This window comes from Thamnophis elegans, chromosome 3 (genome assembly GCF_009769535.1).
Source record: "Thamnophis elegans isolate rThaEle1 chromosome 3, rThaEle1.pri, whole genome shotgun sequence".
NCBI lineage: Eukaryota > Metazoa > Chordata > Lepidosauria > Squamata > Colubridae > Thamnophis > Thamnophis elegans.
This window is the reverse complement of record NC_045543.1, coordinates 47913047-47928409: the sequence shown is the minus strand read 5'-3', so window position 1 is coordinate 47928409 and position 15363 is coordinate 47913047. Positions and strand designations below refer to the sequence as shown.

Here is a 15363-nt window from a genome sequence, read left to right as displayed (position 1 = left end):
ACCCCGAAGAAATAATACAAAGCAACTTAGAACTGAGGAGAAATTTCCTGACAGTTAGAACAATTAATCAGTGGAACACCTTGCTTCCAGAAGTTGTGACTGCCCCAACACTGCAAATCTTTAAGAAGATGTTGGATAGCCATTTGTCTGAAACGGTATAGGGTTTCCTACCTAGGCAGGGTGTTGGACTAGAAGACCTCCAAGGTCCCTTCCAACTTTGCTATTGTATTGTATAGGAATCCACATGAATACTCAAAACAATATTCTTTAAAGAGACTGCGCATTTCCAAACCTTCAGTTGCTGAAATTTTAAATGCTAAATTAGAATAAAATTGTCGTTTGAGTTTTTAACAATTTTCTTCCTGTATAAATGTGGATATAGAGAACATAGTTCAACCTCTATTTCTATTTTTAAATTAAAGGGGAGGTTCTCAAGACAATTAATAGATTTTAAACAGCTAGTTTAGAAGAAAAAACACAAAATTGTCCAAGTGTACATCATACATTTATTACTGAACAACCCTCTCAACTCCAAAATTGGGCACAGGGATTAAAAATAAAAATTCATTGCACTACTTAGTAAAGCATTACTAGTAACTCTCATAAAAAATGTACAAATTTTGTTAAAAATTTATCAAGCCTTCAAATGATTTGGTTACAGATATTTATAATACATTTAAAACTACATGTTAAATGATACAATGGAGTATGATCTTAAAAGAAAACATCTGACAAATATAATTCTAACAAAATCCATAAGCTTTTATATTCATTAGCAAATCTGCAACACAAAAAAAAAACAAAACCCAAAATGAGGTAACTGAAGGTACCAAAGGGAGCAAAGGTGAGAGAACCACCGTTCTCTGATGTCTACAAATAACAGTTTTGTTGTTGTTGAGTTTTTAGAAAGCAAAGTTAAGAGTTGGTAAATCCCAAATAGTACAAGAAGTGGAAATGTTAACAGCTGCGACAAATATCACATTCTGGAGACTGTACAAAGAAGTTTATACAAAAGAAATTACTTTTCACAAAATAATCTGCAAAAGAAAACCAAGAGGTGTGGCCTTAAAGAGATATCCTTAAGGCCTTTATACCGTTTATTTTTAAAAAGCCAGGAGGTCAAATTAAGTTGACAATTCATGCAAATAAAACCCCAGCAGTGCCAACATGATAAAGCCAACTTTATTTTTTTTCCATTAGGGAGAGGTAGGGATAAGGGGGAAGAGGCTACCCAATAGTATAATTAGGTGCTGTCAGGCATCGAGGGCTATAGAATTAGATGTGTCAATGTGCATAATGCATGGCAGTTTACTGCAAAGAATGATCTCCCCCTCTCATCTGCCAGCCACAATGGGTTCAGAATTCCACTGTAGCCAGCTTTGAGTTGGTTCAAAACACATGCACATGTGTCTCACACAAACCTAACCACAGGAAGCAAACCTGCACACATTTGCAAGAGTCCCAAGCGAACAAGTCATTCAAAAAGATCTGCCACAAGAGTGCAACAATTGAGTATGCTACCAGAATAGTTCCCCTCATGCAGTCCTATCCCTCCATCAACAGTGTCCTTCAAACGAAACAGGGATTCAAGGGACAGATGCTGCACTGCAATATTGGATCCAGATGCAGGGCTGGAAAGCCCTTTCTTGGAATTAAGATACTAATGAGCCTCACTGTGTTCCAGAAAACATCTGTTACCAAAACAAGGTTTACACTGAGTGGGTACTCAGTGGACAATGAGCAGGGTAATATTATGGTAATTCTGCGTGGTAATTTTTTCTTTTTTCTTTTTCTTTTTTTGAAAATCCAGCAATATAAAAAAGATCCAGAGTTTCTGTAAAACATGTGTGGCTTCCCTCCCACTTCCCAACCCATGATTTTGTTTGCTTAAAAAAATAAAATTTACCATGTGCAATAATTTAAACTTTTCAACACACCGAGACAATTTCTTAGAGCACATTGAAGAGAAAAATTGTAACATGTAAAATCTGTCACACAGATTACAGTTCCTGACACTATGGACAGACTAAGGCGTCTAAGTTACTAAACAGAGGCAAACAGTATCTGAAACAAGGAAGGTTGGTGGGAATTGTGCTTTTTTAAAATTTGTAGAACCACACACTGCGATTAGTCATCAGAGCTTTGAGAAAGGAGGATGATTCACAACCAACACTGTTCTGGAGGAATAAAGAGATTCAATATATAGCAGCATATAAAGCATCAGAAAAGACACACAAGATCCAGAAAGCTGACTCGCAGCAATAGCTGCAACGCTTGTGCCGTTGCAATCAAAGGTTTTGGTGCTTATAAATGAAATCCAGAAATAAATATTCTTCTCTTGGAGAATCATGTAGCCATGGGTAGACAACTGTTTCCTTTGTTGTAAAAAAAAGTTAAACACCAAGTCCAGAATGTTAAGTGATGCCAATTTTGCCACTACATTATTCAGAAGGCAGTTGAAAGGAGGTCAACTCCAAATTCACAGCATTTAGTTTTTTTTTCTTGATTTCGTATACCCGCCCATTCTTGACCATGAATATTCTTCATACTATCCATACAATACTGAGGATGCTTTAACATCCACACAAAAACTCGCTACCCAGGGTAGCAAGCTAGAAACTGCATTTGTGACACTTGCCAGGCAGTAGGTGAACATGGTACCATGGCTAAGATGGGAGAATCACAATGTTCTATCTCTAAGAAAGTGCTAAGGGTTTACTTTGTTCACAAAACTGAAGGCTTTGAAAATGGGGAAAAAAATCTCTTTAAAAGGTATTTAATTGTATACGGTAGCTTGTATATGGCAAGGAATGTGAATTAGTGCCAGTGTATCTGTATATTTAAGCAAATATATTGCCAACAATACAAGAAGCATTTGCACCAGATTTGAAAATCCTCTCGGTTTCTGTATTTAAAGACAAAAAATTAAAAAACCCTCAAAACAAAGTTATCTTCACTCTCTGAAATTTAAAAACAATGTATTCCAAAGTTCAATCAAAAAGAACCAATATTGATTTGAAGAATTTAAAAAAAGAGAGAGGACAATAAGCTTTTCGGTTATCAGTTGAGAATTTTTAATATTGCTACCTGACTGTGCAATGCTGCAACTCCTTATACAGTTAGCAGTGAGCTGCAAGTTTTTTTTTTTTTTAAAAAATGTAGAAATTCCAGCAGCCTAAAATTAAGGCTAATTAATTGTAACTAAGAATCAATATGCTCTATAATGACAGATATAGGACCCCCAATTAATGGGAAGCATAATAGTTATCTGAATAAAAACAAAAAGGACCTTTTATACTATTAAATACATGGGGGATGAAATATCAAATGTCTATAATTGCTGCACCCTTTGCATTCAGTGTGCAACTGCAAACGCAAGGAAAGAAACCAGTGTACAGTACTAGTACTGTTTAAATAACACACAAGATTATACATTGCAGCATAATTAATACTACACACATACATCCTCAGTACATGCTGGTATATAAGTCCTCTTACACGCTATCACCAAACTCTTGCTCGCCTGCATACATAACAGACATCCTGCGATCAACGCACCCACCCGCACCATTTATTCTCACTCACAGTATTTGAAGGCTCTATATAAGGTAGATTGCTATATTGTTTGGAGCTACCACTTTTTATATAAAAGCACATGCTAGAAGATCACGTTCCACTGTAATCTCGCAGCAACACTCGGAATGATCACACAAAAACCAGGGAATGTTAGTGCACACACGAAATTAAGCTAAAAGAAAAAAAATATCTTTGGAGTTCCAATCACACAGTTAGTATAACAATCCCATAATTGTGAAGACTAATTATAAGCTTTATAGTTGATTAAATCACACAGTGCAAAGAAAGGTCCATTGACCCTTTTGTGTAAAGGGAAGGCTGGAAGCCACACGGGTTAAGTTCAATGGAGAGTTCATATATATATATACACACATGTGACTAGGAACACCCAAAGTAGAATTGTGCTCTTAGACTGGTCATTCTGAATCACGATGCACTTCTGAAGCATCAGCTCTGCAGATAGGGCAGGTACGATTTGCCTAAAATACAAAAAAGAGGTTTTACTGAAGGAAGGCTACACTGACTACAAAATAGGAAACCCTTCTGAGGGGAAAAAAACCCTGCTCACTGTAATAAATGACATATTATTTTCAACAGATGTAGAAATTCATTTGGAGGATGAACTTAATAGGGAAAGAGACAGATTTTGAGGGTAGCCTTTGATTTTTCATCATCTCTCTTACTTTCATTTGTGCCTTATGTGGATACATAAGATTTCAGCCTAAAATTAGAATGCATCATTTTCAGCAAATGTGCTAACAAGACTCAGTGGCTGATTACTTGTCTTTGCTCAGTATGGTAACAGAATTCTGAGATGAAAGAACTATACCAAACCTCAAGGGTCATACCAGTCATATTTAAAATCGAGAGTCAATACATACTTTTTGTTCTAAATGTTTTTAGCTGAAGCTTCCTAAAGATCAATTGCAAATATAACTTTCTGCAGGGTCAGAAGGGGAAGACCAAAGTTCTTACAATCACTAAGGTCTTCAGGGATATTAAAAAGTATTCAAAAACAGACACCCTTAGTAAAAACTGAATATGTATGCCACAAATGCAAATCCTTAGTGACCACATTTCTATAATATTCACTCTAATATATGGTACAAAAAAGGCTTCAAAATATGAAAAGTGCAAGCATCTTGGACACCCCTGGGGTTGTGTATATAACAGCTCTGTTATACAAGCTTGAGTGCCAGTTTGTTTCCGAGTCCAATTCAAGGTGTTGGTTATCATCTTTAAAGCCCTTCATGACACAGGTCAAGTTACCTGAGGAATTATCTCACCCCAACTGTATTGTACTGTCCCACCCAGTCATGCAGGAATATTGTGGATCTTATAGGTTAAAGAATTTAAACTGGTAGATTCCAGAGAAAGTCTTCTCTGCTGTTGCTTCTCCCCTTTGGAATATCCTACCCCGGGGGTGAGATATTCCCTCCTTCTTTTTTGGCCTTCAGGAACAGAGTTAAGACTTGGATCTGCCAATTGGCATTGGTTTCAAAGAGTGATATGCAACCCCAGGGATGGTTGTCATGAGGGGGGTCCTCTCCACCTTATTAACTTGTTAAATTTTAATACTGTAATCTTGCTTTTTAAATTTGTTTTTAACTTTGCTCTTATTTATGTTTTTATACTGTTTTTTATTGTAAGCTGTTTAAGTGAGGTGGGGGGGGATGTAGAATGAATGATTGATTGATTAAATGAATGAATACATAGAATATAAATAACTGGTAAATTCTGTATACAGTAGTCTGCAGGTAATCAATCTGTTTTCTCTTTAAAAAAGTAGGATAAAAATGTTGAATATATACAATGGGGCAAAAAAGTATTTAGTCAGCCACCAATTGTGCAAGTTCTCCCACTTAAAAAGATGAGAGAGGCCTGTCATTGACAGCATAGGTAGACCTCAACTATGAGAGACAAAATGAGAAAACAAACCCAGACAATCACATTGTCTGATTTGGAAAGAATTTTTTTGCAAATTATGGTGGAAAATAAGTATTTGGTCACCTACAAACAAGCAAGATTTCTGGTTCTCTCGGAGACCTGTAACTTCTTTTTTAAGAGGCTCCTCTGTCCTCCACTCATTACCTGTATTAATGGCACCTGTTTGAACTTGTTAGCAGTATAAAAGACACCTGTCCACAACCTCAATCAGTCACACTCCAAACTCCACTATGGTGAAGACCAAAGAGCTGTCAAAGGATACCAGAAACAAAATTGTAGACCTGCACCAGGCTGGGAAGACTAAATCTGCAATAGGCAAGCAGCTTGGTATGAAGAAATCAACTGTGGGAGCAATAATTAGAAAACGGAAGACATACAAGACCTCTGATAATCTCCCTCGATCTGGGGCTCTACGCAAGATCTCACCCCGTGGGGTCAAAATGATCACAAGAACGGTGAGCAAAAATCCCAGAACCACCCGGGGGGACCTAGTGAATGACCTGCAGAGAGCTAGGACCAACGTAACAAAGGCTACCATCAATAACACACTACGCCACCAGGGACTCAGATCCTGCAGTGCCAGACGTGTCCCCCTGCTTAAGCTAGTACATGTCCGGGCCAGTCTGAAGTTTGCTAGAGAGCATTTGGATGATCCAGAAGAGGATTGGGAGAATGTCATATGGTCAGATGAAACCAAAGCAGAACTGTTTGGTAGAAACACAACTCGTCGTGTTTGGAGGAGAGAAAATTCTGAGTTGCATCCAAAGAACACCATACCTACTGTGAAGCACGGGGGTGACAACATCATGCTTTGGGGCTATTTCTCTGCAAAGAGACCAGGACGACTGATCCGTGCACAAGAAAGAATGAATGGGGCCATGTATCGTGAGATTTTGAGTGCAAACCTCCTTCCATCAGCAAGGATTATCTAGACTCCTTTCAATCCGGATTCAGGCCTGGCTACAGCACAGAAACTGCTTTGGTCGCACTGACCGATGATCTCTGGAGAGCCAGGGACGGGGGCCACCCCTCCGTCCTAGTGCTCCTTGACCTCTCAGCGACCTTCAATACCATCGACCATGGTATCCTTCTGCGACGGTTGCGAGAGGTGGGGGTGGGAAGCACCGTTCTTCGGTGGTTCTCCTCCTACCTCTCGGACAGATCGCAGTCAGTGTTGGTTGGAGGGCAGAGGTCGACCCCTAGGCCCCTCAACTATGGGGTGCCGCAGGGTTCAGTCCTGTCCCCCCTCCTGTTTAACATCTACATGAAGCTGCTGGGTGAGATCATTCGACGGCACGGGATAAAATATCACCAGTATGCGGACGATACTCAACTGTATCTGTCCGCCCCGTGCCAGCTCAGTGAAGCGGTTGACGTGATGTGTCAGTGCCTGGAGGATGTTAGGGTCTGGATGGCGGTTAACAAACTGGCTCTCAATCCTGATAAGACCGAGTGGCTGGTGTTTTTCCCTCCCAAAAATTGGCTATGTATTCCAACTCTCAGGCTGGGGGGTGAAATTATACGCCCCTCAGACAGGGTTCGCAATTTGGGAGTCCTCCTGGATCCGCAGCTGACTTTAGATCACCATTTGTCGGCTGTGACCAGGGGGGCATTTGCCCAGGTACGCCTGGTGCACCAATTGCGTCCCACCCTGAACCGGGAGGCTCTTACAACAGTCACTCACGCCCTTGTGACCTCAAGACTGGACTACTGCAATGTGCTGTACATGGGGCAGCCCTTGAAGAGTGTTCGGAGACTTCAGCTTGTCCAGAATGCAGCCGCACAAATGATTGTGGGTGCGCCTCGGTACACCCACATTACATCTATCCTCCGTGAGCTGCACTGGCTGCCTATTGGTCTCCGGATATGCTTCAAGGTGCTAGTCGTCACTTATAAAGCCCTACATGGTATTGGACCTGGGTACTTGAGAGACTGCCTTCTGCCAATTACCTCCCATAGACCCATCAGATCCCACAGATTAGGTCTCCTCCAAATTCCATCTGCAGGCCAATGCCGGTTGTCGACCACCCGGAGGAGGGCCTTCTCTGTGGCTGCTCCGGCCCTCTGGAACGATCTCCCCGTGTAGATTCGGACCCTCACCACCCTTCAGGCTTTCCAAAAAGCCGTTAAGACCTGGCTGTTCCAGCAGGCCTGGGGCTCCTGAGTTCCACCTCTACTCGAACTGTTGTGCGTGTTGTGACTTTTAAAATTGTTTTGTATTGTTTGTTTTTTGTCTTTTTACTTTTTTGTATTGTGACCCTTCCCTTCTGGTTTGTCAGCCGCCCTGAGTCCCTCCGGGAATAGGGTGGCATACAAGTCGAATAAACCAACCAACCAACCAACCAACCAAGGGCAAACTTGGGTCTTTCAGCATGACAATGATCCCAAACACACTGCCTGGGCAACAAAGGAGTGGCTTCGTAAGAAGCATTTCAAGGTCCTGGAGTGGCCTAGCCAGTCTCCAGATCTCAACCCCATAGAAAACCTTTGGAGGGAGTTGAAAGTCCGTATTGCCCAGCGACAGCCCCAAAACATCACTGCTCTAGAGGAGATCTGCATGGAGGAATGGGCCAACATACCAGCAACAGTGTGTGCCAACCTTGTGAAGACTTACAGAAAATGTTTGACCTCTGTCATTGCCAACAAAGGATATATAACGAAGTATTGCGATGAACTTCTGATATTGACCAAATATTTATTTTCCACCATAATTTGCAAAAAAAATTCTTTCCAAATGAGACAATGTGATTGTCTGGATTTGTTTTCTCATTTTGTCTCTCATAGTTGAGGTCTACCTATGATGTCAATTACAGGCCTCTCTCATCTTTTTAAGTGGCAGAACTTGCACAATTGGTGGCTGACTAAGAGCCAAGGTGGCGCAGTGGTTAAATGCAGCACTGCAGGCTACTGCTAGATCAGCAGTTCAGCGGTTCAAATCTCACCGGCTCAGGGTTGACTCAGCCTTCCATCCTTCCGAGGTGGGTAAAATGAGGACCCAGATTGTTGGGGGCAATATGCTGACTCCCTGTAAACCGCTTAGAGAGGGCTGAAAGCCCTATGAAGCGGTATATAAGTCTACTGCTATTGCTATTGCTATTGCTGACTAAATACTTTTTTGCCCCACTGTATATAACTGCCATGTACATTAGTGAGGATACCAATTTAGATACTATGGTAAAGTTCTGCCCTTGCACAATTTCAATAGGATGAATGGTGACATCTAATTCTATTTAAAAATTCCTCCAATTTTTTCATGCACATACCTTTTTTACAGGCCATTGAAATTAAAACTGAATAACTTTGTCTATGCAGAACATTAGGTTTTGTATACGGATTCTTTAGAATTTACCGTTGTAGTGATACAATAGAACTTAAGGCATCATCTGACATTTCCAATTTCCTCTTGAACTTATGTTTTGAAGAATGCTGTTGTTCTTACATCTATTTCTGGCGACACCAGCTAAATTTTAAATATACATTTTTAAAAATATTTAATGACATTTTTAAAACATAGTTTTAGGAAAGATTATAACACTTTCTATTCTTCAACAAAAAGGCACATCTTAAAGAAATAAATTATTCCTACAGTTTGATAACTACTGCTCCAAGTATCGAGTATGCTTCTGAACACGCTAGACCAGGGATGTCAAACTCAATTTCATTGAGGGCTGCCTCAGGACTGTGTTTGACCTGGGGGCCAGGGGGACATGGCCAGCTCGACATCAGTTGTGTCGGGGGTGCCTGTGGTGGCCCGAGCACTCTGCCAATGAAAACGGGCTTCCGAGCTCCATTTGCAGCTGCAACGGCCTCCTGCAACCCTCTTCTGTCAGCAAAAACAGAGATTGCAAAGGCCACACATGGCCCTTCCAAGCTCCGTTTTTGCTGGCAAAGGCACCATGGGCTGATTCTTTGTTGCTTCCAGGGTGGCCCCGTGGGCCAGATCTAAGCACTCCGTGGGCCGGATCCGGGCCCCGGGCCTTGAGCTTGACACCCCTGTGCTAGACTATTGAAAAGTTACTGTGTGCAATATGGACATGATTAAACAACTTTCTTTCTTAAAATAACATTACCTTAAGCCATTTGTCGACACACTTGGCATGGAACTCATGGTTACATGGTAAAACTCTAAGCAGTTGCCTTGACTCAAAGTCACACATGCATACTACACACCTAAAAAAGAACATTGCAAGATAGTTTACTGAACAAAAGCAACAATTATATTTAACAACTTTTTACTTCAAAAATTTGAAGCTGTTTTCTATGCAGCTTAAAAATAAAAAGCCATACATTTCAGTGCATGTTGATGAATCAGTGTCAGATTTTGTTTTAAATTTAAACTCCAAAAATACAGTTCAATATCAATTATGAGCAAATAATAATACCTATTAGGATTGGTTATTTATGCAGGCCTACATGAAATGGGAAAAATGTTCACTTTCCTACTTAGAATAAACCACTGCATTCTTGGGGTCAAAATCCATTCCACAGAAACTGGAATCTTTTTGTTGTTTCAGGGTTTGAATGAAGCAAAATCCAAACAGGCAAGAAACTCCCATTTTCATCAGCGACTCCCAGAGTGGCAACTTCCTAATGGTCCACCTACTCCTGATCTTCCCAGCTCCCTTCCTTTTCTCCCCATCACTTGTGATATTCCAGTACAGCATACAGTATCCCTGATATGCCAGCCTTCAATCTTCTTTGCACCTTCCCAATATCAATATCCTTGGCTTTTTTCCTGCTCCCTTCCTCTGTGAAACATTTGTGCCTGAATCAAAATAGTCCCTTTTTGTGCCATGCCTGAAACAAAACAACCAGCATGTTGCAGTGTGGGCACAGACCACTCAAACCCAGCATTTCTGCATGCAGAACAGTTTGTCATGGAACAGCTTGTTTTACACATTCCTAGTTATTATATTGCTTGGACTGTAAAGCATTTCACATGCATTACCACAGCAATTTTCAAGTAGATGAAAATAGAACTTAAGGTAAGCAGTGGGTCAACTCTATCTATCTAATATACAGTAGATTTTCATTACTTGAAATGAGCGGCATAGAAGTGAATATATCTTTAACATTTTGAATTTGTTGACAAAAAAGCAGTTGTATGACTCAACACTTTTTTTAATTCAGAGTTTTGGGGAATATAAAATATGTATTATTAATTCATTAATTCACTGATTAACTTCATATTAAATTCTTATGAACTGCATCTTGATATAAGATCACTTGGGTATTTAAAAAAATAGCAGTGCTGTATAAGTGTTATTTATTCATATAATTACATTTATAATTATATCTTTACAAAATGCATTTTGCTTTTACATTTCAAAGTAATACTACACTGCTTTTGTTGTTTTAGGGTACTTAAGTATGAATACCTTGTCTTACTATACTCATTATTCTAAAATGAATTATTGCACCACAGCAATGCTTTCCAAAAGGCTGCTATATTTTTTCATTTTGGGGAAAAAAACCCCTAGGTTTTAGGCTTCACTCTGAGCTGAATCAATTCTAAAAATTACAGTCCTGTTTAAGGAGATTAGAAGTCCCTGATCTAAATTCATGCAAACATTAAATTGTTGAATTCTCAATTTAATCTTCATTTCTTTTGTAGCAACCTTTTTTTCTACTTTTCTTATTTAGAATTTTTGTATGACGGTGATGAATGATAAATAATAGAGGTTTTTTTAATTAAATCTTCCATATAATTTCTAACTCTCATTGTAGAGATTCAGTGAGGAGTATATGTTTATTTTTTTTCAAAATGCAGATTTATGTTTACTTATTTTTATTATCATTTTGGAGGAACAAAAATAAGGCAGAGATATTTAAAAAAAATATGAGCAGAGGTAAAAATTCAAGAAAAAATGATTATTTTGCTGTTTTCATGTGCTACATTTTCACCTTGAAAATCTATACCCGACTACATTGCAAACTACAAACTACATTGCAAAATTTGATAATTTCCATACTTCAAAGGCAGATACCAATGTATTATTACAGGAAGGAAGGTTGACTGAATTTCTGAGGTTACAGAAATGCTACTTCTCATCTTATAGGAATAGCCTTTCCTCCACCTAATTTTCTTCTGTTCTAGTACAATTCCGGTATAGTAGATGGCAGCAAGATAGAAAATGTGCCCCTTCTGAAATCTAAAACATTGTGAGTATACAGCCAGAATTAAAATGTTAATGCCTTATGCTTAAGATTTTAGTTCAATGGTTAATAAGGATTTTAACTGAAAACTGAGAAAGCCTCAAAACCAATGATCAACCTATATATAAGCTGGGAAGTAATTTTAAGCCTAGAGGTGCTTCTGTGTAAGACTCCAGCAACAAGATAACATGCCTTCATACTAAATGTTCAATGAAAGTATGAAAAACTTACAAAGTCTGTTCTGACTGATGGTTATTTGGGTTGAACCTATAAGACGGAAGTTGTTCAATATCTGCTTTTGTCAATCCCCTTGGTTTGGCCTCACCCAGTCTTTCTGCCAAGTTCAGCAGTGCCTGTGAGAGAAGTAGTGTTTAGTTCAACCCTTTGGACTTTTCATATCATAATTAGTTTGCGATGAGGAAGGAACCAGAATAAACAATCTATGATATGTAAAACCAGAATTATCTGAATGACATACTATGTATGTATGTATGTATGTATGTATGTATGTATGTATGTATGTATATCAGATAATTCTGGTTTTGCATATCATGGATTGTTTATTCTGGTTCCTTCCTCATCGCAAACACATACATACATACATACATACATACATACATACATACATACATACCTACCTACCTACATACATAAACACACACACACACACACACATATGGGAAACAATTCTTACTTGGCAGTTAAATTCAAAATGAACAGATCTTAGGAATCCATCTGTGTAGATATATTCTTACACATTAACTAGCTTTATGGAATTAATATATTTTTTCTATCCCAAACAAAGACATTCACCACTTTATGGTTTTCATCCAGGGATGCATTTTTAAAAAATCACCTCTAAAAAAAGTGGCATGAAAGTGGATGTTTCAAAGGTATTATGCATAAGGAGAATTGCTAACATGCTCTATGAAATTCTTCCACACAATTTTAGACTTTCCCTCCCTCACAGTACAATCATTCTGACTTCTGCACAGTGTTAAGGAGAGCTGGCTGATAATAGGTAAAAATTACTATTGTGTAAACTGCCTTCTAGCACCAATTACAACTAATCTAACATCTTGAGAATTTTTTTAAAAAAAGTAATTAAATCCTCATGACTATACTTCACATGCTTATTTGTTGCTAACCAACCTCATAGTTTTCTACTTCACCATCTTCTACATCCAGCTCAAAACTGAAGGCTGGCCCAACGGCAGGTGGCACAGGAAGCATTGATCTATGAAAGAGGGATGGGGTTATTATTATTCCAAAAATAAAATACTTTTTAATCCATATTTTTCAACCAATATTTGTTAAAATTACAGTAAAACAAATATAAAAAACATAATGCACAAAAGTAAAGGATTAAAAGCTTAGAATAAAAGCTTATTTCACTAGAAAAAATCTTATTCACTACAACCATTTCTACACTCAACAGTAGTGGGCTTGGACAACTCCTACTTCCTCAATTAATACAAATTAGGGAGTAGAAGAAAAGTATTGTTCAAAGCCAAAAACTAATCTAAAACATATAGAGATAACCCTCAAGTTATGACTACAAATGAGCTCAAACTTTCTGTTGTTAAGTGAGATAATTTAAACTGAATTTTGCCCCATTTTACAAGCTTTCCTGCCACAGTTGTTAACTTAATCATTTCAGCTGATAAGTTAATAACATGGTCGTTAAGTGAATCTGGCTTCTCCATTGACTTTGCTTTTCAGAAGTCGCAAAAGATGATATGGTACTGCAACCATCACTCAATTGCGAAGCATCTGAATTATGATCACGTGACCATGGGGGATGCTGCAACGGTTGTAAGTGTAGAAAACAGTCATAAATCACTTTTTTCAGTACTGTTATAACTTTGAACAGTCTACACGAACTGTTGTAAGTCAAGGACTACCTATAATGTTGTAACATGATCAAGTAGTAGATTTTGTATTTCACATAAAGGCTTCATATATCAAATTAGTTTGGTTTACTTGCCAGTCGTTTGTGTGTGTGTGTGTGTGTGTGTGTGTGTGTGTCTGTCTGTCTGTCTGTCTGTCTGTCTACCAATTTCCTCTTTTCCTCTGGTGTGCCCAGAATACTCAGAAGAGCAGCAGCATTTTTTCTTTTTTTGATTGAGAGAATAAAATGATTCTTATTTACTTTTGATATTTCTTACTTTCTCCAAGGCAAAACATGAGTGAGAGCTTGAAGACAGTCTAATGCTACTAACAAATGTTACAACTAAAAACAAGAAATATGATGTCTTATAGGTGAAATAAAAAAAGTATGAAATCAAGCTTCAATAGGACTCCAAAAACAAAAACTAAGAATTGGTCTTTCAACAAGAACAGGAAGCATTTATCTCTCTTATGGAGGAACCATAAGGAAAGCATACTGGAGACTGGGTTTAAAATAGGAAAACTAAAGACCATGCTGAAATATGGAAAAATAACACTAAGAAGGAAACTAACACAATATATTTCTATACAAAGTAAGAAAAATGAAAGCAACCAAAAGATTATAATATATTCATTGCTAGGTGCTATACATTCTCCAGAAAGTTCAATAGCACCGATACGGCACTCTTAAGACATACTTTAAAGGTAAAGGTTCACCTTGCACATATGTGCTAGTCGTTCCCAACTCCAGGGGACAGTGCTCATCCCCGTTTCAAAGCGAAAGAGCCAGTGCTGTCCAAAGATGTTTCTGTGGTCATGTGGCCGGCATGACTAAACGCCAAAGGCGCATGGAACGCTGTTACCTTTCCATCAAAGGTGGTTCCTATTTTTCTACTTGCATTTTTACATACTTTCAAACTGCCAGGTTGACAGAAGCTGGAACAAGTAATGGGAGCTCAATCCATTACGCGGCGCTGGGGATTTGAACCACCGAACTGACGACCATTCTGATATACAAGCTCAGCGTCTTAGCCACTTTGCTTTATACCTAGCCTCACTTCTCCAGCTTCCACTAGCCACCAAAAGCAGCTCATTCAGTTGCTGTAATTTCTTACTGATAACTACCAACGTGCACATTAAAAAACCTTCCTAAAATCTTCTGTGTGAGATTTGCAGAGCTACCATATTCCAAAAACTTAAAATTCTATGTCTAAATTAGAGATTTTATACAATCTTGCAACAGAGTGGGGAACCTTGTGCCTTCAATACATTTGGAAAATTATTTCTATACTTTGTTCACTATAAGCTCATTATTCGGGATGTAAAGTAAAACATTTACTCATTCATGATCTAGAAAGTTTTCTTATTCATCTGAATGCAAAGAAAGAGATCAGCACAAGAATAGTAGCATAGCAGTACATTTGCATGGATACTAGGGCTAATACACAGAGATTAAAATAGTTTCCATGACAATATGTAATGCTTTCTGTAGGGTGTTTGCATTAAAACATCATGTATTTTCTGGGAATTAATGAAACAGAAGTAGTCCTCGATTTAGGATGGCAATTGGGACAAGAATTCCTATTGCTAAGCAATACAATCATAAAGCACAACTGCATCACCTAGCAATGGCAATTCCTGAAGTTGGGATTGTTGTTATTAACCAAATTCCATGGTTATTAGACAAGACAACTTTCTGCCAGCCCCCAACCAAATCAGTGGGGAAGCTGACAGGAAGCTGTAAATCCCAAGTAGTTTCTAAGCAGGCCAGCAGGCAGGTAAGTGGCTGCTGCC

General features: G+C 38.6%; 1 protein-coding gene across 5 annotated transcripts in view; it reads right to left on the bottom strand.

Moving 5' to 3' along the window:
* Positions 1–486: 486 nt before the first annotated feature.
* The window catches only part of RNF38 (ring finger protein 38), a 121983-nt gene continuing 107106 nt past the window's right edge, over positions 487–15363 (bottom strand). For all 5 annotated transcript variants that reach the window (XM_032212808.1, XM_032212812.1, XM_032212813.1 and 2 more), the window contains 4 exons: positions 12832–12916; positions 11911–12032; positions 9594–9693; positions 487–4055 (listed from right to left, as the gene is read on the bottom strand). In XM_032212808.1, the coding sequence (XP_032068699.1) occupies positions 3993–4055; positions 9594–9693; positions 11911–12032; positions 12832–12916 (370 nt within the window). In that variant the 3' untranslated portion in view covers positions 487–3992. The remainder of the gene's footprint in view (positions 4056–9593; positions 9694–11910; positions 12033–12831; positions 12917–15363) is intronic.